We start from the raw sequence: 23,996 nt of genomic DNA, 5'->3' as shown, positions 1-23,996 counted from the left end.
GACCGATAGTCTTCCTTCATTTTATTCCTTTCCTTTCTGCAAAGTTCCATTACAAGTTTCAGGAACAACACACTTCTGAGAAAAATACACAAGTATAACTGTTTACTAACATAGATGCCTAGTTTTCTTTTAATCTCCAAAGTGTGACTTTACTATGAATAATCAGACCTTGATAATGAACTTGTGTGCCAAGTAATATTAGGGTAATTCTTGGGAGGATCTCTCTAGGTGTGGCAGGCAGGACACAACACTCCAGGACAAAACAACATGAGTTCACTTGGCTGCCCAAAGCCCTTTTCCTGTGCAAACTCTTGAATGACTAGCCAAGCAGGGGAGGTTTATTACCACTCCAGAGGTTCTACTGCTCTTTCCCTTTTGTACTGATTTAAATAATGCTTCTCTATTATGGCTGCTTCTGAAACCTTTCAACTTACAGCATTCAAGGGAAAAAAAAAATCAGTGTGTTTCAAAGCCATATTTTAGTATTTCCCAGCCAGCTAAGATTCCTGCTCAGTTGCATGAGCAGTCAGAAAACAACACTGCCAACAATCTGCTCAAATATCTATGTAAAGAACTGAGACTGAGACATGCTGTTCTTCTTCAGCTCTGTGTTTTAATTCTCCCTAATATCCCACATGTCTCCAAGCTATCACACATGGCTTAGGATAAATGTTACCTACCACATGGATTCATAAAACATCCTGGTCTGGGATTCTTCCAAATGAAATCATCAGCACATCAACTTGTGGACATAGCTGGTAACATTTGTTCAAGGAGTGTTTAACTAATCTAGAAAGAAAAATCCCCTGCAGGTTTCTTTTACTGTGAAATGCTAGTCACAAAAATCACATGGAGAGGGAGGATTCAGAGCCTTGCATGTCTTTAAATCAAAGCAGATCCCTGCCAGTACAAACAATTCAAGGCAGTCTAAGCAGTGCAGATCTAAACACAATCTCATTTTTGTGACAATGGGCAAATCTGTATTGAAGTTCTTCCTGAATTAATCAGGAATAAACCATTGCAGCCATCAGTCCTCACTATTATACACTGCACAAACATAAATATTCATGACTACATAATCAATTTATAGCAAGCCACAGATCAGTTTAGAAGGGCTGTTCTAAAGGCAAGATGAAAAACCTTTTGTAAACAAATTCAGGACTACACTGACTTTTCCCTTCTTCCCCCTTATCCAATGTTAAGTTGTGAGTGACTGATCACTCAGAGATTCTCTAGCAGAATCAGAAGCTGGGCTTTGCTCCAAGTGCAATCAGAATAGGAGCAATAAGGCCACTCTGCCACGAGTATCCATCGGACAATGCCTCATGAGTGCCACGGAGCACTATTCCACCACTGGTGCCTGCCACCAGGAAGGAATACATTCAAACTCCACCACCACCAGGCACAGCAGACAGAAAACACCACTAACAGAGTTCATGGTCATTAAAAGAGATCTGTTTATTTGCTGCAGGGTCCAACACTTTCTTCACTGCTGCCATAAGCACAGTCAACTTTATTTTTGGTGCACAATGTTCTCCTTGGTCTTTGTTCAAATGGCTCAGTACAGTGCCAGCACAATTTTCAATCCATCACCTTTTAAGCAACACCAATGTTCGATGAGACAAATAAAACCCAAACCATGCAACATGTGTTAGGCTGATAAAATTAGGCTGAGAATATTTATGTATTTACACAGAAAACGTTCAACATTGCAACCTGCTTGCAGACTTGTATTATCTTGACCAAGTATCCAAACAGCTACATTCTGGTGTAAAATAGTCTTTTGTTTTTAAGGTTTCATGTAAAAGCTACTTACATCACAATGCCTTTAACTGTATTCTACCGTACCTATTTTTGACACAGAATTTCTACACACCAGGACCACACACTTGCAGTCATACCTTGCAGAATGTGTAAGGCATTTGCAGACATCTGATTGCTGTGACCACAGGAAATCCACTTGCCAGAGCTTTCAGCCATGACCTTTGGAAACCATGAGAGTTTTTCAAATACAAAGGGTGAATTCATATGAGAGACACTGTTCATCAAAGAACTATAAACTTGTCATTTCTTGACACTGCTACATACAACACAGATAGAATTTAGAACTAATAAATTATTTTTCTAAATAAAAATTTGTTCTTAAACCCTGCTGGGAAACAACAGGGCTTAGGCACTTCTGAAGATTTTATCTTACATCTGTCTTTAATATGGAAGCTTCAGACTACAAAATCCAGGACAAGCAATCATCTCAAAGAGGAAAAATTAATGATTGGCAAGAAGTAGGTCAATAGTCTAAGAGTCTAGTCTATTTCCCTGATTTCCACATCCATACAGAACTTCAGTGACAAGATGCAATTCTGTACATGAGGGTCTGCTGGAAGAAATCTGTCTGCGGAGCCAAGGACTTTAGTGTCTAAATAATACTTTGGGAAAAATATATTACCGTAAAAAGCCACCTGTGCAAACAATTCTCTTCTCTGGAAAGCACAGCATGCCCAGAAATAGAAAATTATAAAAATATTAACAGCAATCCAGAGCCCAACATGCCCAAGCCTTGTAAACAATGAAGACCAGGAGAATAAAAGAGAAGGAACAGGGACCAACGCAAACAGGATTAGCCAATACAGCTGAAAGACTCAAAGAGTTTCTAAAAGTATCTTCTTTTAAAAGGACATTTGGAATTTGCCTTGTCCTGGCAATAAGAGAACATAATTTCATATATGTGGTGGTTCCTAAGGCAAAGCAATAATCAGCTAGCACAAAACAACTGATTTAAGAGCTTTCTTTAAAAAAAGCAACAACAACAAAAAACACAACAGAACTTTTTATACTTGTTAAATCAATAGCAGTGCAAAACTTGTTATGGGTAAAAAGATTCACATCCTTGTATTTTGACATCTATCAATATACAACATCTATGAAGAGTTTGAGTGTTAAGTCCTGATCTCCAGAAGGAGTGAATAGGCAGAAGGATGGAAAGAACTGAGCAATGCGGTATGGCAGAATTCCAAAAAGAAATAAAGCTGTTCTGCAAAGTTTCCCAAATTTGTTAACTGAGCTGCATCTTCAAACATCAGCATAACTAATGAAACCCACTGTGCTCCAACCATTAAGACAATGGCAGCCAAAAAGCCTTCATGGCACTGCAGGACATGCCAGCTCCATCTGCAGCAATTACTTCCATGGCCAATGGGGGCTGAATCCAGTTTAATGCTTAGGAGCTAAATAGTTAACCCCTCTCCAAATTAATAGGATGAGAGGTTCTTACTAACATTCACTTTTTTTTTTTGTTTTTTGATGTAGTGCAATAGCATGTTAAGGGTCCAGCTGTGCCATCCTGACCCAAACAAAACTTTTTTATTAAAAGTAGAACAAAATGTGGAATTTGATAACAAAAAGTGGGAACCACTGACCAAGAGAGTTGTTTAAACAAGGAATAACTGAGAATATGACACATCTTTGCTTCCAAAAAAGCACTATTGACATTCAGTAGACTTTTTGACCTCTATTTTCCATGGATGTCCATGAGGGCATACTTGTAGTCCTTTTCTAGTAGAAAAGGTGAGTCTTTAACGTACCTACAGCATATCCCACTAGCAAGATACAAGAAATAAATTTACTTTTTTTCAGGACCTTACAGCCCTTCAAACACTAGACATCAAAATCCAACCACATACATGTAACAAAGCAGATGATACCTCCTGAAACACAGATGTAGGATCTAAACTGTACCTTCCATAGCACGGCTTTTAAATTAATGCACTCGCTTAGAATCATTCCTCGTTTGCTTTGAAATCTTACACAACGAGATTTTCTCAGTCTTTCAAATCACACAGTTAAGCCACCTAAACATAATACACAACACCAAGGGAGTATTACAAATTCCTGTCCACTGAGAAATGTTCAGGCACCTACCACTGAGGGTCTTATCTGGATACACTTCATTTTTACATTGTTCCTCTGGCTGCCTGACTGAAAGGTATCAATTGTCATGATTAGTACAAATGTGAACCCTCTCTCCCTTCCCTCTGCATTGAACATTTGAAGTAAATCCAAGCACTGATTTGCCCAGTCCAGCAGTATGAAAGCACAGAGTAAGGAGCACATTGAGAGGCTTGTTTTCTAGCTGAGGAGTGGTTTAATTCTCAGCAAAGAGAGAATATTTGTACTGACTAATGCCAGGCACACTACCTGTGGGATCTCAGGTACCCACCCAGGCCTCCTGGCAAGTTCCTTGAGAGGGCACTTCAGCTGCTGAGTGAGGACTCCACCTCTCCCCAGGCTCAGGAAGAAAGCCTGGGACAACCAGATTAGATGATGGAAACATCTTCACATCCACACAGACCACAGGCAACATTCCAAGGCTGCAGCATGAAAAGTGGCTGTGCTGGTAATGACAGAGGGAACATTTTTCTAACACCTTGCAAAACATTTGAAGCCAAGTGAAAACTGGTCAGCTGTCCCTGTCATACACCCATGCTGTCAGTGTAAGAAAGGCTGCCATGCTGTGCTAAGATGACAGCTTCCAGGCCTGGCCTCAAATACAGACAGACCTCCTTACCATGCTGGAGTCATCAGGTTGGCCTGAGGGGCAAATTTGGTCTGCCTTTATGCTGAAGTGCAGCTATTTCCATGCAATCTAGCCTGAGGGAAAAAAAAGCAAAAAGTCCTACTTGAGAGGGTAAGTCATTGGATGCTACTGTGAAAGTATCAACAAAGCACTGGGGAAAGACCAGGTATGAGGGAGACAAAGGCTCAGGCTCAGAGCACATGCCACAGCATCAGGTTTAGGTGCTTAGAGTCTGAAAAGTGACAAAAATGGCATCTTCACTCTCCCTTTGTGCATGCACTGAAGTCTTGCACTTCAGTGAGAGACACACCACCCCCTCCACTAAAGAGACTCAAGTATGTACTAGCTCTCATCAGTAACCTCACCATTCAACTGTTCTGTTTCCAAATGTCAAGGACAGCAGTTTTGCTGTTTAGAGAGAGCTTGAACTTCATGTGTAAACATAAGGCTGTCTTCCTGAGAGCCCCTGATACACCATTTTCAGACCTCCCACTATGCAATTTTTAGTCACTTTTCAGAACAGAATTACATTTCCATCTTTTGTATTTGAAGAAAGTTCTATGTGCTTCAGCATGTAACCACCCAAGATGGTTTGGCTGCAAGCTGCCTGACCATAAAGCAGCTCCCACGCCCTCCTTGGCTACAAAGGGTACCACAAGGATGACTACAAGCTCTCAAGTCCAGTGCATGCAGGAGGGTGGGTTACTGGTAAGGTTTTAGGCCTTTGGGGACTAATTACAATCTCCTGTTTTTTCACTTTAGACTCAAACTGGTATTGACTCAGCTGAGAGAATGATAAGCAGCATTAGTACTGGAGATGAACCTCAACTTCACTATAGCAGCACATTTTAGCCTTCTTTTCACTGGCTCATTTTCTTAGCCAGTTCTTGAGGATGAAAATGTTGCTGGTCTTTGGTAGATACAGAAATCTGTTAGCAGAGTTCACCTGTCCTAACACTGACACATGAAAAATGGGAACATTTTCAGCCTCTTTTAAGCTCTGACCTGACCTGCTGCACATACCTAAACAGCAATGTGTATTTTTCCTTTTCTTCCCTTAGCAGGAAGCTGCTCTCTCTCTCTCTCCCTCTCTCTCTCTCACACACACTCACACACACACGTGCTCACACACGGCCAATCAGACAAGGAGAGGGAATGGCCAGAGTTTATGGAGTGATGTCCAATAGCACATCAGTATGAAATTCTTAGAATGTTTCTCCCAAAGAATATAAAGTTTAGCACATTCTGTACATATTGTTGGCTTCTTAGTTAGAAAGTAAACACAGTAGCAAACTGTCCATAAAGTGTTGACTCAGTTTAAACACAGCCCCTTCTCATTTTATCTTGATGAAAGTCCTCTTCCAGTCAAAACACTCCAGTGATGTGGGCATTCGGCGTGTGACAGCAGAGGAAGGAAGAAAGAGGCACTTTTGATTGGCTGGTATTCCTGGACTTCCCTTTTTTCTGCGGAGGTCTGTGTTCCTGACACTAGATGGTAGTGTTAGCACGGAAAACCGCTGTGGATAGGCACTTGGCAACAAGGCTCCAAGGCAGTGCCCGCTCTCTGCTATGTCATCAGTATTGGTTTCTGCCGCACTTCCAGGATATCTGGGCATGGGAGAGAAACAGAGACACAGCCAACTTAAGAGGCTCCCCAAAGCAGCCATAGCACCAGAAAGCAGGAAGAACTGGAGACATAAGTGTGGATTGTGGCACAGCTCACCAGGAGTCTAAAACACAATGAATACGTGGCTTCACCTGTTAAAATGTGTGTTAATCAGGATGCACCTGGGAGGAACTGAAGGATGACTAATTGCAAATATGCTCCATCATATGGGGAGGCCAGCGGATCTACTATCATTTATACTGGGATGAAGCAACATATTAGACAGGGGGGGCAATATTCTCCAGGGAAACAAGTACAGGTGCCATTAACAAGAGATGCCAAGGGGTTTCCCATTCTTGAAGGGACAAATGCAACACCCCCAAGTCCCTTAAGGAGATTTCTGTGGATACAAATAATTCAACTGTTTCATTCATTCTAGAGTACAAAGCCTACATTTCTGCTCTCAAAAAGCTGCCATAAAAGAACATTCATCTTTTTGGCTCCTTAATTCCATATTGTCCAAGACAGAATAGAAACCTTAAAACTTGTGTTGTAATCATGGACACCTTTCTAAATTTAGGCAGTAAAACCAACATGGAGGGCACTAGTCAGAAATATCTGGAAACTGGGCTGTGATATCCTTTTCAAGGCCACACAAAGAACAAGGAACATGGGAAAAGGAGCACACAATAAAAGGACTGCTCAAACAAAACTGCACAAAGAGGACGACATGAGCAAAAATTGATCCCCAGCTCCAGACGGCTCAAGCTACCCCTGTAAAGAATTAAACATAGTGGAGGGAGTCCAGTGAAGGGCCACAGAGATGACTAAGGACTGGATCATCTGACATATGTGGAGGTGACAGAAGTGTGATTATCCTACATTGTCAGAAGGGTCAGAGTGAAGTCTTATCAATAAACTCAAGGTATTTAAAAAAGCACTTTGTGTAGAAGATGTTACACTCCCTAAAGTATACCCCTAGGACACCATCCCATGAAACAAAGAAATTACTTCAAACAACCCCCCCCCCCCGCCTCCCTTATCGAAAACCCCGCTGTCTCTTAGGATTTCTATTGGCTCTTAAAGTCACAAGTTAATTGGTTCTTTTCTTACTTAAAGTTTTAAGATAATTGGTTAGTTTGGAAGTTGTAGTTTTTATTGGTTAGAAATGAAACTCAGTCCTCTGGAAACCTATATAAAGTCTTTTGTTATCTGATATAATTAGACCGTTGTTAGCATCTCCCTTCGAGGACAATAAAGTTATCCTTAGAACTTTTGTTGGGCGGTCTCAAGCCTTTGTTCTTCGCTAGTGAGTAGCTGGGGGCTCTGCATCCGGGGTTCAGAAGTATCTGGACTCAGGGCTGCAGACCCTGGGGTTGGAAAACACCCAACTCTACAACCAGCTACAACTTTGATCACTCTTACTGAGATTTTAATATCTTAGGTTTCCTGAACCACCCGAGAGAAATGAGTACCTTTTGCACTTCCCTCTGCCCCACATGTAACGTTCCTGCTACCTGAAAAGCTGCCACTGGCACAAATACATTGATTACAACAAGGCCTTGGAAACAAGGCCTATACAACCTGTCAAGCTAAAACAACTGTGGGCAGGGAAAATGGCAGATGAAAATTCTGTAACAGCCCAGAAATTTCATGCCCTATTTCTGTGTATCTCAATATATACTTCAATTCCTGCATACGTTCAACAAATTAAATTTCAGAAAGGATGTTCAAGCCCAAAGCCAATAATTAAGCATGGAGACATTTGTGCCATCTTCTTGAGAAGATATTATATGCCAAGAAAAACAATACATCTTCTGTGAACTCCAAGATGCCTGTGGTGAGAGAGAGTAAGCTTGGTAACTCCAGCTAACTTGTTGTAAGACTACCAACACAATGATCATAAGGAATAATTACATATTTTGCTGAAACATTGCTCAAAATACATCCTTAATTACAAATGACTAATTTTTTCACTGGAGTCTGTAATTTCTTCAAAATTCAAATACAGTCCTGTTTACAACAGCATTACACAGACATACTTGTTCCTTGTCTTAACAGCAGAATTGCTCAGCATGGTGGGCTGTGCACAACACATGTCAAAATTCACCTGTTAAAATTCGATGCAATGGCAAAGTGATGTAGGTTAAGTGTGCATAGAGTAGAAAGTTTTCATCTGTTCTGTTCAGCTTCAGCCACGAGCCCACCAGGGAGCGTCCTGTTCCAGACAGGGACCGTGACCGGAGATTTGTCGCATTGTGCAGATCTGTAAAGGCAGGGAGAGATAGCAAGCCTCAAGGGATTGTACCTTACTGGAACACTTCTGAAACTCAAATAAAGAGGAAAGACTCCTATTCGTTGTTTAGGGACAAATCACATGCAGGACACTATCATACATGATTTTTCAAAACCAGACAGATCTTGCCTAGCTCAGAGTTCACCCATGTATACTGAAGCTAATAAATGGTAGAAGCAGTTGAAAACAACAGACAGACGAGAGAGTGCTTGTGTTACCACACTGCACCAGCAGAACACAAACTCAGCTTTCCCTCATACATGAAATCATAGAATAGCCCTCAAATTAAGTACTTACTCATGGAGAAATTCAAAATATAAATTGTTTATTTTGAAGAAAACTGGTATCTAGCAGAACATGGGGAGAATCAACATTAATACCTTAGTTTCCCACACACCATGAGCCACACCTAGAATCTTCAGCTGAGCCAATGTTCTCAGAATTAGTTTAGAATTCTCAGAATTAAAACAAAAAGATACCAAGTCCCCTGTAGGCCAGAGGAGTTTTTCGTAGGTAAAGGTCTCTCCCACAGCCATGCATCGTATTTTTGGAGCATTTAAAAATCTTTGCTCTATTGCCCTGTAAAATTCAGCCCTGTCCCACAGTGCTAAAATCAGATGTTGAAGTCAACATATTGATTCTGAACCAGTGATGCAAGCTCTGGAACTGAAAGTAGATCCTGATCCAAAAAGGAAAATACATGGTGGCAGCTACTCTAGAAAGATGTGTAACAATGTGGGAGGAAAAAAAACTTGTGAAAATCTTTCCTCCTTCCCTACACGTGTATAGCCTAGCTGTCTATTACCTCTTCCCATGCATGATCACTATGCCAGGAACACTGTGCTGATCAGGGAAGAAGGAGCTGACTCTGGAAGCTGAAATAAGCACAAGTCTCCTGGTGCATCATGCTTGCACACAGCAAAGCCACTGAAGTAGGCCTTGATGGGCTGTTCCTATTCACCACAGGTCTGTCTGCACCGGGGCAACTCTGCAGCAGCACTGGCTGTACCAAGGACAATGCTGATCTTTACACAATCCAGATCTTTTCCTCCACCCAGAAAGCCAAGATGCACCCAAATCCCTGCTCCTATCTCTGCATCTTCTGCATCTGTGTCTGGCTTTTTCATGCCAAAATAAGAGAGTTTCACCACTACAGCTGCTGAGGAGTACTGGCAGGACACTCAGGTTTCTGAAATTTGTAAAAAATTACTATTTTTTAGATTTTTTAAATTTAATTACAATTACTATTCCTTGTACAAAACTCATATTTTAATAAATCAAGCTTCCTAGCATAAACTGTTAAAATATTCCTCTTTATTTTTCACATGAGGAACAATAAGGTCAAAACACTTAGAAATAATTTCTTGGTATTTTATGTGAATGCTACAAAATATCTGACAAACCTAGAATTTATTTACTTTCATAAATATATTAGAAGGAAAAGGATATGAAAATAAAAAGAATGCCCATCATTAACATAAAATACTCTAGGATCAGACCCCACAAGACAATCCTGAGCAGGCACTGCACAACCCATGAGGGCTGCCAGAGAAACACCTTGAACTCTGCTCTATCCTGGGCAAACTCTAGGTAGCCTCTCTAGGCATCAGTATCAAATCAGAATTCAAAGAACTTGTTGCTGAGTTGCCCTACCCACTATCCTTGGAGAAGTGCCCCCCAGAGACTGTGTCATCTGGGAATGGGGGACGATCTCAGCTGCTCCAGTTTCTCTCAAATGGGTCCATATAAATGAAATAAGTTTTAACATATCCAGGATTTGTGCACTCCAGCCTTCCAAGAGATGCTTAAGCCTGTGAAAAATCTCATGCCACTGGCTGTATGTGGAGCTCTTGTTTTTCCACCCTGCAAACCTTCTTGAAAACCCCGCACTGAAATCCCTTTCCACAACTCTGTGTCCTCTCCAGACAAGTCTGTTTAGCTGTCAATACTTCTCTCACCTCCACCATCATCATCCCTGAAGAACTCCTCACTGTCGTTGGCTGAATGGGACTTTTTCATCTCAGCAATTCGATTTCGGGGCACTTTTCTCTTGAGGGACGGGGAGAAGAAGGATGGGCGGTTGTTACGTTCTGGGGTTGGTGGTGTGCTGAAAGAAGTAACCTGAAAGGGAAATAAAAGAAATGCTGGAGAAATTCTTGGTTTTCCCATCCATGTGCCACAAGGCAATCATGTGTAAAAATCAGAATGATGACTGGTATCTAGCTCTGTTTTATCAAAGTGGATAGAGAATTTAAACTGAACAATCACCTCAAGATGATCAAGGGCAAAATATTTTGATATATCACAACCCTCAACTGTTACATGAATAATGAAAAACTTCTCTCCTCAGGTGATCACCTTTAACCAGGATTTACACTTATAACAGCATAAAATTAGTAATTTAGGCACCAAGAACATCAATCTTATTTTTGCATGTTGAAATGCAGGACAGTTAATATGCTAAGAATGCACTGCATTGAACACACTCAAAATGTGTATCTCCATTTCTTTGATACGTACAAGGCAGCAGCTTTCCTACTGCGAAGCAGCTTCCCTACTGTATCCCTGTGGAAGGCCAATGTCCCTGGGGAGAAGGACCACAAAATCCTGAGCCCAACACACTGAGGCAGAAGTGAAGTCAATGTTCTCTTTTATGTGTGTCATATTTCAATACTGGAAGGAAAAAATGAAGCTGTGATGCCTCAGAAGATTTGCTTAATCCAAGTGATGACAAATACAGGGATGGAACTGTCTGTGGCAAAACTCAGGTTAGGGACAAAACTATGGAGACACTCTTCCTTCAGAGCAACAGTTGCCATTGAGTACCCTACAATTAAAGCCAAGTACACTCGTTTCAGAAAGAACTGAAACATAGTGCTGATATACTGACTTTGATTGCAGTATTTTAAATTTCATTTCGAAGGGAAGAAAATACGAATAACTACTTTGCTCATGGATGTGAACAACTTTTATCTTGTCCTTGCTTCTTCACACAGTCAATTTAACAATCCCATAACTCTCCCTGAGCTGGCACATGACACTGCCCATATCTGTCCAAAGAAATGCAGAGGGAGGTGACATAGAGTGATGATGGCAGCCAAGCCAGACTGAATGCAGAAACACTCCATGTTGTCCCTCCATCACTAATGTTAAAAGAAAAGATTGTAACACCCAACTGATCCTCTTCCCAGCACACTTCATTTCTAATTTGTGCTTGTCTGTTTTGAATTTGGGAATCATTTCATACCACACCCTGGGGGGAACCAGAAACAGACATACCAGCATTAAAACCATTAGCAAAAAGCAGTGGTAACACATTAATTTGACATTTTCCAGCTGACACTGGAAGCCTTGGAGACAAAAGATCATGTTGTCCCTCCATGCCTGATTTCTCCAGGCTGTGTTTCTGTGGTAGAGCAAGAACATCCAGTTAATGAGTTCTTTGCTGGTAGCTCATGTTGCTTTTTACCAGGTCAGAAACAAAAACCACACTGCCTGCATGGAGATCTCTAGAAGCCATTCTGCAGATCTTTAAATGGTACAGGTTAGTCGCCCTACACAGAAAACCATGCTAGACTCCATCGGGTACTGACCCAGCCCAAGTCTGTGCAGGTTGTTTGAAGACATGTTGCCTAATCCCCATTAACCAGGCAAAATGCCTTAATGGAAAATAAGGATTGAATAAATAATAATCAGCATTTGTGGTCTGATTCTATTGGCATTTTACTGCACTTGCATTAAAATTAAGCATATGTATGAATACCATGCTGCACCTGGATCCATGATCTTTGCTTTAGCATTATACAGGCTTTGTGTTGGCAGTATTCCTCAGTGGTAAAACCTAAAAGCACCACTTACTTTGAGGTTTAGCAAGTAACCTATATAATACAGAAATTCCATGTTTCTAGGTAAATCCCATTTTGCACAGAAGTGGAACCTACTTTTTTTTTTTTTTTTACAGAAAACAGGCAGAATCATTGGTTTCCCTGGCATCAAGATTGCTGTTGTTTCAACAAAACACTCCTCCAGAAGTATGAATCATCCAGTCATCTCTGTATTCAGCATTTGCTCGGGGGAAACTGCGTTAAAGACTCCATGTCACATACTGAGTACAACCAAATTACACACAGGCAGAACTTAGATGGGAGTTAACCCCAGCTTCAGCCTGCCTCCTGGCTTTGGAACAAAGCACGTTCATGCTTCACCTTAAGAGAGTATTTCTGTCTGCTACTTACTCTCTCATGCACTGGGGAGTCTGGATTTGAATCTTCTTCTGTCCCATATGGTGAAGTGTCACCAGTGGAAACTCTGCTCACTGCCATCTCAGCATGTCCTTTTCCTTGTGGTCCTTTCATTCGGACAAACTCCATGTTGTTATATTTATAAAAGCCAAAGGACATTCTCTGAGCCATCTTAGCTGCAACACTCACCTACAATGTATCAAGACAGGAGAGAAAAACATGTAATAACAGCTCTACAACTTGAAAATAACATCCTCTGATAGCATTAAAGTCAGAAACATAGCGGATAATGATTCCAAAGAAACATTTTAAGCCGCAATCTGAAGTGATCTCCAAAAGGAAAGTAATTTTACAGAGACAAAAACAGGTTCTGAGAAGAACCAACTCCTTCAGCCATCCAAAAGACAGAATTAGCAGTGGCACACTGAGAAAAAAAACAAAGGTTTTTATCCAGGCCCACACACTGTTGCACAGGAGAGCACAGGCAGGCACGCACACAACTCAATGCAGCCTGTGCAGGGGCACTCATTTGAGTCCCAAAAGAGACAAACACACACAAGATGCCTCAAACCAGCAAAGCACACCCCACAACTGGGTCACTACTTTGTGCCAAGTCATTTCTGATGTCTTTATGTCCATACTGTCAAGGCCAAAATATAAGGAAACAGCTCCAAGCATAACTAACCTGCACTGCATGGCTCACCAAGACACCCTGACAGCTTTAAATCCCCTCAACAGACACAGGAGCTCAATTTCCAGTCAGCATGACTGAACTGAAAACTAAACTGAGAACTGAAAAAAGGAACAGACCAATATGAAAACAGTCAAGATTTTGCTAAGTGAAAATGATGCCTTAAGTTTTCAGCTTGCATCCCTAAGTTTAAGTGATTTTGTAATTTTCATCAGTTTATGAAAAGGCCAAGATGCTCATCAGCTTGCATTGTACTGAGAATTACAGAATCCTGGAATAATTTAGGTTAGAAACAACCTTTAAGATCATTAAGTCAAATCATTAGGCAAAGACTGCCAAGCCCACCACTAAATCATGTCCTTAAGTGTCACATCTATGCATCTGCTAAATATCTCAAGGTGTGAGGACTCCACCACTTTCCTGGGAAGCCTATTCCAGGGCTTGACAACTCTTACAGTAAATAAATTTTTCCTAGTATTCAATCTGAAGCTTTCCTGAAACAACTGAAATCAAGTAATCTTCAAAAGCATAGAGATTACTCCTGTTCTGTAAAAAGAATGGTAAAATTTTGAGTTTTGCCTTTGGCCATAATGAAATATTTTACTTCATCTAACAAAATAATGTCAAGTAGCTCAATCATGACATTCCTAGGCTCTGAGGTGACTTTATCACATGACATCTTATCTTTCCACTTTCTTTTTATGTTGTCTTCAGTGATTCTGCATTCCACTTGTTTTAATAATCCAGCTGCTGATGGTGTAGGGCCATAAGATGATAGTGGGAGAGAAACAACTTTTGTTTCATGTTCTCTCAGAAACCTGCTGGAAGGATGTAATGGCTCACATTTAAAACAGGAAGAAGAGAAATTATTCAGGACCTCTCCTGACAAGGGTAGAAACAAAGAGAAATTTAGAGATACAGTAGATATTGTGAGAATTTCTTCTGTTTGTTACTAAAAATCTCTCAGGATTGTCTTCATAATAAACCATTTGAGAAGTTTATTGAGTCTTGATTTCAGCACTAAGTACTGAGTTTGAAAGTGAAAATGCTGGTATTTCATGTTTTTGTAGAAAGCAAAGAAAGTTACTCCCAGTGGGAGTGAGATTACAGCAGTCTTGAAAACAGCCATGAGTGCAAAATACAATGAAGAAAAATACACTTTATCACAAGGTAGTTAGCAGAGTTTAAAATCTCCCACGAAATCATACCGTCTCTGAATAAAGAAATATCTGTGACTTTTCAAGACAATGAAGGGGGTCCCAGAACTGCTGCTCAGGTCTATTCCTGCGTCACGCTCTTGACTACGTATCCCTACTTTCCCTCCTTCCAGCAAACACCAGAGGAATATACCTTAGTCTGAATTCCCTCAGTTAACTGAGCCAGGAAGAGTAGCTTTCAGCTAACTTTCAATGGCAAAACAGACAGACTATGATGCAGCTGATCTAACAGGGCAAAAAACTGACAGTCTCAGCCACAATGAAAATCTAGTCAGAGCACCATTTCTGCAAAGGACATTGTCTTTCAGAAGCTCCTTACCCTGTTGTCATAGACCTTCTTGAGTGCTTCATAACGGATGGATCCCTGGAAAATCACCCCTTGGAAGGTGTTGCTTTTATCACTGGCCACTAGCTCCACACATACCATTTCTCCTTCTCCCACAGTCATGTCACTGAAAACCTGCCAAAGATGCAAGATGAAACACTTTGATGTAAAGTTGTTTAAATCAAAATACATTCAGATTGCCATGGCTGTCCTTACACCCCAAGGAAGTTTCAATATAAACTGAAAGGAAGCAGAATGTTCTACCCCAGCCTTTCAAATAAACAGACTCCAGGTAGTGCACACTCCAAATCACTTGTTGAGATGATCAGCTCTCACATCAGCCTGCCATGTTTTAGCCCATCATCAACACTGATGCCAAAATCCAGCTTTAAGATCAGACTTCGAGCATTAAAGAGAGAGGAAGTTTAAATATAAATAAAATAAGATCTGGCAGGAGATAACCCTCAACTGGCCAAGAACATTTGCTCAAAAGGTACAAGAAAACAGCTAATCAGAACATAAGACTAGAATAGGACAAAACTTTGCTGCTGCAATAAGGAACTCACCTCCTCAAAACTGTCAATCATGAAGAATATATTGGGGTAGCTGATCTTTGATTCCTCTCCTTTACTGTCCATTGGGTGCTTGCTCGGAGACGCAAACACTTGCTGAGAAAGATGCAGAAAGACACTTCTCAGTTAAATGTGCTTGGGAACAGACACACCAAACACAAGGCAAGGAATTACAAAGCATCTCAGGCTGGCACTGCTCACTTACACTACAGATACTGGATATCCTGCAAGCACAGCTGATCTGGTTTCTGACTAAAGCCAGATTTGCAATAATGGCACTTGAGAAATCCTTGGTTTTCACAGGCAAGTAACCAAAAACTCATTGCTTCATAGTGAATGTCCATGTGTGTACCTGACCTCTCACCATACTACAGTACACCATTATACTTCATTACCACTTTCAGGTGTCTTTATGTTGCTTCAATGCACTGCAAAGTAAAATGCCACAGTGCAAGTCACCATGAAACATCTGACCCAACACCTTCACTTTAATTTGTTGTTGTTTACTTAGTACCACTAAGATCAACCTCCCTCAGTAAGGGTAGCGTGGCTGTCCTGGGGTGATTCATAATATTATTTTATTCCGTATCTATCCGCACCCAAAAACTGTTACTGTATCTTTACAACCCTACAGCTGCAGACTTTGTGGGTCTGGGCTGCTGTTGCGGGCATTTTTGAAATCAGTGCGGAGGCAGTTTCCAGGTGTTCACACGCTACTTGTTCTTTGTCCAGGCAAAGACTTTCCTTCCCATTTTTTGTTCTCTCTTAATTTTGTTTGTTTTTAACCTTGTCTAGGGAGACTGCAGTTAGTGATATTGGGCTGTCTGGGGGCAAATTCCACAGGTGCCCACCTGTAACAGTCCTCGCTCCAGTCCAAGCCCATCCAGGAGAGAAGACTGTGGAGAGTCTCTCTTCGGCTCTGGGTTTGCAACTGTGGCTACGTGCAGAAACTGCATTCTGCAATTAGAAACTGCTTCAAAGTGAACTTTGCAAACTCTATTGATAGCCAGAAAAGACACCAATGAGTTCCTGGGGCCATGCCAGCCTGTGGCAGTGCTCACGGCCTGCTCCTTTCCCCCACTCCACAGAGCCCACAAAGGGCAGGAGGCAGCGGCTGCAGCAGCGCAGACCCCACACAGGCTGGCGAGTTTCCATCTGCCTCTGGAACCGCTCTGTGGGCTCTGCCTTCCTGCTAGGGACTGCCACCATCTTGTCACTTTGTTCCTGGGGACACGCGGTCAGCTGGGAGGCGCAATCATGGAAGGGAACAGTGAAATGCCATCTCCCCTTTGTCTCTCAGCCACATGGCTGCCTCCTGCAGGCACCATTTTGGGAACAGGTGTTTCTGGCAGTTTGGGTCTCTTTGCTCCCATGGGGTTTTGAGTTTATAACAGTTTTGGTATCTAGTAGTTATTTACTTTTTTTCTCTGACTATTGGCATCTGTTTGATAACAAAATGTCATTTTTTTCACTGAAATCTACTTGTATTTCATTCCTTACTGGGAGAAAGGGATTGGTTGGGACCAAGGGAAGGTTACTAATTTCAGAGTGCCCACCTCTGCAGACCATCTCAAACTGCTGGAAATTATACCAAGTTAAATTTTTTTTAATATAACTTTAGTCAGGAGTTCTGTTCGCCTTTGCCCCAGGGGGAAGGGAATTGAAGTTTCTTTTCACAGGACTGTTTTGTCACTTGAGGCCTGATGAGTTTGACATCTCAACAGACTGGGTGTAGCACAGAAGATACACAAAAGATAATGACCATTAAGGAACATTAACTCCAAACATCCCTCTGGTGGGAGACACCTGAGATGGGAAAAGAGAGATAAGAGAATGAAGAATGAGAACCTAATTAACATCTAAGACAAGGAGATTGATAACCAACAGGAAACCAAATACTAAGAACTGTGTAATGTGTGACCACTGAACCAATTAATTTCTATGGGTTTTGACTGTAAAAATATGTGCAAAATCTAGTAAAATTTATGTGGGATGGAATGATTTTCTCTGCAAAACCCAGGCAACGTGTGGGTGAAATTATTTCTGTTGCACATCCTGGCCAGAACAATATCCTGGCCAGAATAAAGTGATGCTTTGATTCTCTAACACTAAAAAGGTTTTTGAAGAGTTTTTGCTTTTCCCGCAGTTTCGGTGATAAAACCAAGACAATGGCTCACAGGAACAAGTACTTGGTTTCTCATCCTCATCTTGTGCTTCTGTTTCTTTTCCTATCACTTCCTCTTGTACATTTCTCCTTCCCAAGCAGTTCCTGAACTCCCTCAGTGACTTTGTTTAAATAGTTAAAGGCTTTAGACTTTATCATCCCAAAAATATTAATGAGTAGGTAAGGAGGGAGAAGTAATTCATACCTAGCATTTTGCTTTGCTTCCACTTTTGTTTACAAACAAAGTCTTGAATTAAAGAAATCTGTCAAATCTTAGCCTACTGAGAACATGCTGAAAGCTATGGATCTGACCAGGCTGTCCAACTTACAACATTCTTGCTACAAACCATTCAACACAAAACATAATTAAGGATAGGGTAATAGATATTCCTGACAGAGTTGCTTTTTCTTACTTGTACTTATGCAGCCTTTATGCACATTGAATAGAATTAAAAAAAAAGGTTGCTTCAAGACCAGACTTTTCATTAGAAAGCAATCAGACTCCTCAAAAACACTACTTGCAGCAATGCCTGAAACAAAAACCTTTTCCAAGCATCCTCACTCTCAAGCCAGCCAATGAATGACAAAACAGCCTGCCAAATTCATCTCCAGTCAGGCACACGAGGAAAATACAGTTTGTGCAGAGCTTATTGTCAAGCCAGCAGTTTGCAAAACAGTCAGCCTTTTTTCATACTGGCTTCATGCCATAGGCACCCACTTGTGTGAACAGAGTAGATTTGTCACAGGTTTGAGTAGGATAGGAAATCTTAGGCCATTAACATCTGGCTGCACATGGGCAGGAGATGACACATTTTCTAAAGCAAGAACCATCGGAGCAGAAATGCAGATCCAAACCAACTGGATTTTCCTCATCTAAAACCAACAGCCTCAATAGTGGATGTGACAATGAAATGCCCAACCGCATATATGCTTTCCCAGCATATGGAGTTGCCTTTTCTCTTTCTATAGATTAACGTGATGATGCTGAAATGTTACTGGTATGTACTGCTAAATTTAATGTGGAAAAGGGAAGACAACAAAAAACCAGTCTCATAGTAGGAGCCTCTAGAAAGGAGGAACAAAAAACTTCCTCTTCATTCTAAATACTGCTCACATGCAGTAAAGGTATATTTCTCATCTTCTTGTTCCTAATTTTTAAAACTTCAAATAATATTCACAGATTTTTCTCAAAAACACTTGCAGAAGTTAACTTGGGGTGAAACTTGGACTAGCCAACAGAGAAAAAAATGATGAGAAGTAACAGGCTTAAATCAACCAGTGCAATGTGGTATCTCAACAGCACCTAAGGAAAAAAATATGTGCTTAATCAATGCAAATCAAAGACAATAATCAGCATTGCTAGTTCTGTTTGTAGGCAAAGCAAAAGTTCTTTTAAAGTGGTTAAACATGACTAAAAACTAAAGAGCATTGCTTTATTTAAGTAAAGCCATGCAAGCAGCTGCATGAAGTAAGGGAATGGAAATGCCTGGGAGAAACAACCATTTAAATGCAACAGGAAACTTTTAAAAGAAGAATTTCTGCTAACTAGCAGAAGTTGTTCCAAGGTCTACATTGCAAACTGAAATCAAGTGGGGAAGCCTCAGGTTTCTTATTTCTATCCCCTTTATGCTTGTTATTCAGTCTCTTCCACTATGCTAAACTCTGGATTAACTGTACAAAAAAAGATAAAAGCCTTTGGTATGGAGATGAAATGAATGAGCAGTTTAAGAGACTAAGAATCTTGTACAATAATAAAAATATAAATTGGCAATCAGTAAATTGTCTGCCATTTAGCAGGTCTATATCAGAAATTTACCCTGAAGGCTCCTCATAATCCTGGACTCATACAATTCCAGGTTTAGGGGAATAGACTGGGGAACAGTTTGGCATCATATTCCTTCCTCCCCCTGGCACCTTCCCTCTCTCCCCTGCCTATATATCCAGCAGGCAAAGATATACACTCTGAAGCATGCAGGGTTCTTCACAAATCTTTGAGAGGGGATATAAAGGACACTTAGATCTAACATCTAAATAACTGTCACTATAAATAAATGTCACTATACAAAGACTTGAGGTGCTTCACGAGGATGAATCTGTCAGACAACAACCTGAGAACCACTGCCCCAGTTTTGGAGCAGTTTTTGGGATTAGGTAATTCTGGATACCAACCTCTAATCCAAAGCAGTAAAAGCAGAAGCTCACCTGAGATTTCTTTTTGTGAATATGAATATCTCCTCCATCGGAGCGTGTGCACACAGCACAGGTCACCACATAATCGAGCTGGAACAGGGCACCAGACAGAGAAATTAATATTTAGAGTTGAGAAAACAAAACATCCATGTGCATGAAGCAGAACACATTCTGTCCTTTTTTTTTTTCTTATTTCTTTCTTTTTTTTTTTTTTTTTCTGTCTGTCTGAGAAGTAAGATATTTTGGTGTTGCCATTTTCTTTACTCTCTTTACTATACTGAACTGCCTACAATTTTTAAGCCTGTGTTTGTTCATTAACTCTGACACCAAAACCTCTTGTACAGCTGCCTGTTGAGGTGCACAACTGATGGGTAAGTCCTGCCAATAATGGTTAAAATGAGCTTAATTGCAGCTGGGGGAATAATACAAGCACACCCACCCCTAAGCACACCTTAGGATAGAAATGGAAAAGCTTTCCTCCCTTTGAACAGGGAAAAAGAGACACTAATGAACACTAGTGACATGTTAGAAACATCAGGAAACACTAGCACAGCCTTCCAAACACCCTGAAAAAACTTACAAGGAGCAAGTGCAATAGCTCTGGACAGCAATATCTAGCTGTAATAATATCTCTGAATTCTGACTGCGGCAAATGTATCCTGGTTTTTTTGAGCATCAAATAAAGGCAAAAACTGCTCTCTGCAGAGAAGTTCTGCAAAGAGACTTCTGGGAGGAAGGAGAGAATAAAACCAATTTATTTTCCAGGATGTGTGCCTAAGCCAACAGTTTCCCATTCTCAGATCATAATGAGCAAATCTTTTAAGGGATCTCAAATGATTACAGTAATATTCAGCTTTCCTAAGCCATAATGTAACACACACAATAACCAAACAACCTATAAGTCAATTATAGAAACAATTAGTTCTGGCTTCATGTTTCTACCACCAAATGTTTTATTAGAGTTCTGTCATGAAGAGCAGTAACCCCTCAGCATAATTTATGACACTTCTCTTTTAGCTTCTTCTTTAGACTCTTCTCTTTTAGCTGCACCAGTGAACTCTAATGGAAATGCTGCTTGTCTAAGTCTCACTCATTCTCAAAAATGATTATAAGCCTTCCTTTTGCAAAACCTTGTTACAGAGCATAAAATTCAGCCAAGCTTCACTTCATACAGCTAAAGTTTTTTGTAGAGAGCTATTAGAACTCTATTGAAAAATAATAAAAATTTCAGTTTATTAATTTTGTTTCTGAAAGGCGAAACTGCATAAATAGTGAGAATTAGATAAGCATCACTTTTACCTTCTGCAGGATGAGGTTCAAGTAGACACTTTCTTCCCAGTCAATGTCAGGGTCTCCCAGGCCAGGAAGCTTCTTAGAATCTCTCCGGTAAACTTCAACTTCAACCTGCTAAGGAAAATACCACATCTCTTTGAAAACTATTATTTAGAGGTACCTATTTCCAAGCATAAAACTCAGAAGCTGCATATCATGTAGCTTCTTAGTTTTCTGTCAGGAACAGATTTTGCTGACAATGCAAGGCTTTGTGTGGAAATCAACTGGGGAAACATGGGATGCGTAGAAAAAGAGGGAAGAAAGGCAGGAGAATCTCTCTGTACAGAAGAACCTCAGCTTTGGACAGGAGCTTCATTTTTTTCTTCTAAGGTACGTTTCAGCAAAAATGAAATTAATAAAATCAGGGATGCACAGACATGGATTTCTCTTAACACAATCGCTCAAAATCAAGCATGTCACTGCACTAATGCTCAACAGAGTCCAGCCCATAGCTATTGCTTGCTTTCTATCGGCATGACAGTCTATGGGAAGACAAAATCCAATAATTAAATCACGGAATATGCTGACTTGGAAGAGAGGCACAAAGATCATCCAGTCCAATTCTTGGCCCTGTACAGGACCATTCCTAAGAGTCACATCATGTGTGCCTTGGAGATGGTCCTGTGTGCTCCACAGAGGATATTTTGGAAACTCCTCTGTATTGGGCTTGCATGGCCAGGTTTTGGTAACAAGGGACCTACAGAGGCAGCTCCTGTGAGCAGCTGCCAGAAGCTTCCCTTATGTGCAGCAGAGCCAATGCAGCTCCAGGATGGATGTGCTTCTGGCCAAGGCTGAACCTGTCCATGAGGGTGGCAGCACTTCAGGAACAACAGGTTTAAGAAGGGTCAGGTAGATACCTGAGAGACTGTGACCCTGTGGAGAATCCACAGTGGAGCAGGCTCTTGGCAGTATTTGAAAGAGAAGAGTCCAGACCAGAACAGGATTGCTGGCAGGACTTGCGACCCTTTGGGGGACCCACACTGGAACTGCCTGTGCCTGAAGGACTGACCTGTGGAAGGGATCCACATTGAAGGACTCTCCCATGGGAGGGACCCCATTCTGTATCAGGGAAAGAGTGAGATGAGCCCTCACACAAAGGACAAAAAAGTGGAGGCACTGTGAGGCAGTGGAGGCACCTCCACTCCCCATGACCCTGTGTTGCCAGAGGGGTGAAGAGGTAAACAGGAAAGAAGGCCAGGAAGAAAGGAGGGGTGGGGAGAAGGTGTTTTTAAGATTCAGTTTTACTTTCCACTGGTAATAAATAATAACTAAATTCCCTAAGTTAAGTCTGTTTTGCCTATGACAGTAACTGGTGAGCAATCTTTCCCTGCCCTTATCCTGATCCATGGGCCTTTTGTTGTATTTTCTCTGCCCTGCCCAGAGATGGAACAGTGTTGGTGAGCACATGGCAGCATTAACATCCCACAACTTCTTCTAAAGGTTTCACACTGGAACTACTGACTGGACACAGCTATGTGCAAGATTTTCAGCTGTACTAAAAACAAGCAAATGAAAAATCACAAATAGCCTCAGAACATAGAAACAACTCTACCTATCCTAACAAACTAAAGCAGCTGAGACAAATATAAAATGATGAGGTAGTATACTGAGGTGAGTGTAGTTTTACACTTCCAATACAAATTAGAATAAAAATAAATAAAGCTGGAATACCAAAATATAGTGAAAAACTGGGAAACAGTAAAATTTCAGGACTGCAACTATTATCAGATACCATGAAAGCTGAACACAGTGTTCTTAACTGTTAGTTTTTAAACCTAGAAATATTTTTTAAAAGGTCTATAGACATTATTTTTCTTTTGGTTTATTTTTATTTCTTCCAAGGTTCCCATCCATGCTTTTTTAATTGGCAATTTAATTATACAAATTAATGACAGTTACTATAAAAAGCTAAATATGTGAGCAGATGAGGGAAACAATCTAATTAAGATTCATCTCCAAACAAAGGTAATATTTGCATTTCTGTGCCAAAAAGCACAAAAACACGACATGAACAAAATTCAAAAAATATCCTTGAAACAACAGCCATCCTGTCTCTGAACAAAACAGGATGAAGGTAGGACTGAGTAATGGCAGAGTAAAACTCCAGCTCTACATAACACCAGGGAAAGTAAAACTAGGTGCACAGCAGACACCGTTTCAGTCTCTCTCCCACCTCTGTATCCACTGAGCCTTTATTTTAAGTGAAGTCACAGTTAATCATCTCATAATACAGAAGTTTAAATCTCCCTCTGCCTTCAAAAGTCAGTCACTAATTCTTTCTGCTGGTGAAATTCACTCACACATGAATAACTTCACCCCAGCAATTACAATGCCAGTGGTCAACAACTCTTTCATAGAATGACTTGCAAGTCTATCACAGATCTTGACAGGAAAAGGGCTTTCTTTAACCATTCTTCCCCTGTGCACTAATTTAGGGTAGGATTCCTTGGTATATGACCTGTGGGTCAAGGCAGAGTGGAAGTCCATGAATCATAGCTCTCCATGGACTGGATAACATGCTGGATTTCAGACAGCTGAGTCCTCCCAGGAAAACAAATCTGTCCCAGCTAGGTGTCCAGGACACACTGGTCTCCATTTTTTCCAGGTCTGCTCCTGACTCACTTGGCCATGCCTCATCTTTGTGATTGTTTAGCTGGCTCTAGATCAGATGTGCCCTTCTGCCAGCATGAAAAGCTATTAATAGAAACAACTGTGTAAATACTAATTATTTATTCCCAGTGAAATCCAAAAGCCAAGATACATATTTGCTCATTCAAGTGACACTTCTG

The 23,996-nt window shown here is 40.9% G+C and overlaps 1 protein-coding gene across 3 annotated transcripts in view; it reads right to left on the bottom strand.

Annotated features, from left to right (window-relative positions):
• Positions 1-1,446: 1,446 nt before the first annotated feature.
• KIAA0930 overlaps positions 1,447-23,996 on the bottom strand; it is a 53,191-nt gene continuing 30,641 nt past the window's right edge. For 2 of the 3 annotated variants that reach the window (XM_079304809.1, XM_079304811.1), the window contains exons 3-10: positions 21,175-21,282; positions 19,888-19,965; positions 15,516-15,617; positions 14,944-15,084; positions 12,711-12,905; positions 10,434-10,596; positions 8,290-8,445; positions 1,447-6,181 (exon numbers count right to left, since the gene is read on the bottom strand). In XM_079304809.1, coding sequence (XP_079160935.1) covers positions 6,141-6,181; positions 8,290-8,445; positions 10,434-10,596; positions 12,711-12,905; positions 14,944-15,084; positions 15,516-15,617; positions 19,888-19,965; positions 21,175-21,282 — 984 coding nt within the window. In that variant the 3' untranslated portion in view covers positions 1,447-6,140. The remainder of the gene's footprint in view (positions 6,182-8,289; positions 8,446-10,433; positions 10,597-12,710; positions 12,906-14,943; positions 15,085-15,515; positions 15,618-19,887; positions 19,966-21,174; positions 21,283-23,996) is intronic. The other variant, XM_079304810.1, reaches the window with a different exon arrangement.

This window comes from Erithacus rubecula (genome assembly GCF_903797595.1).
Source record: "Erithacus rubecula genome assembly, chromosome: 4".
NCBI lineage: Eukaryota > Metazoa > Chordata > Aves > Passeriformes > Muscicapidae > Erithacus > Erithacus rubecula.
Note: the sequence above shows the minus strand (reverse complement) of the source record. Positions and strands in the feature narration are given on the sequence as shown.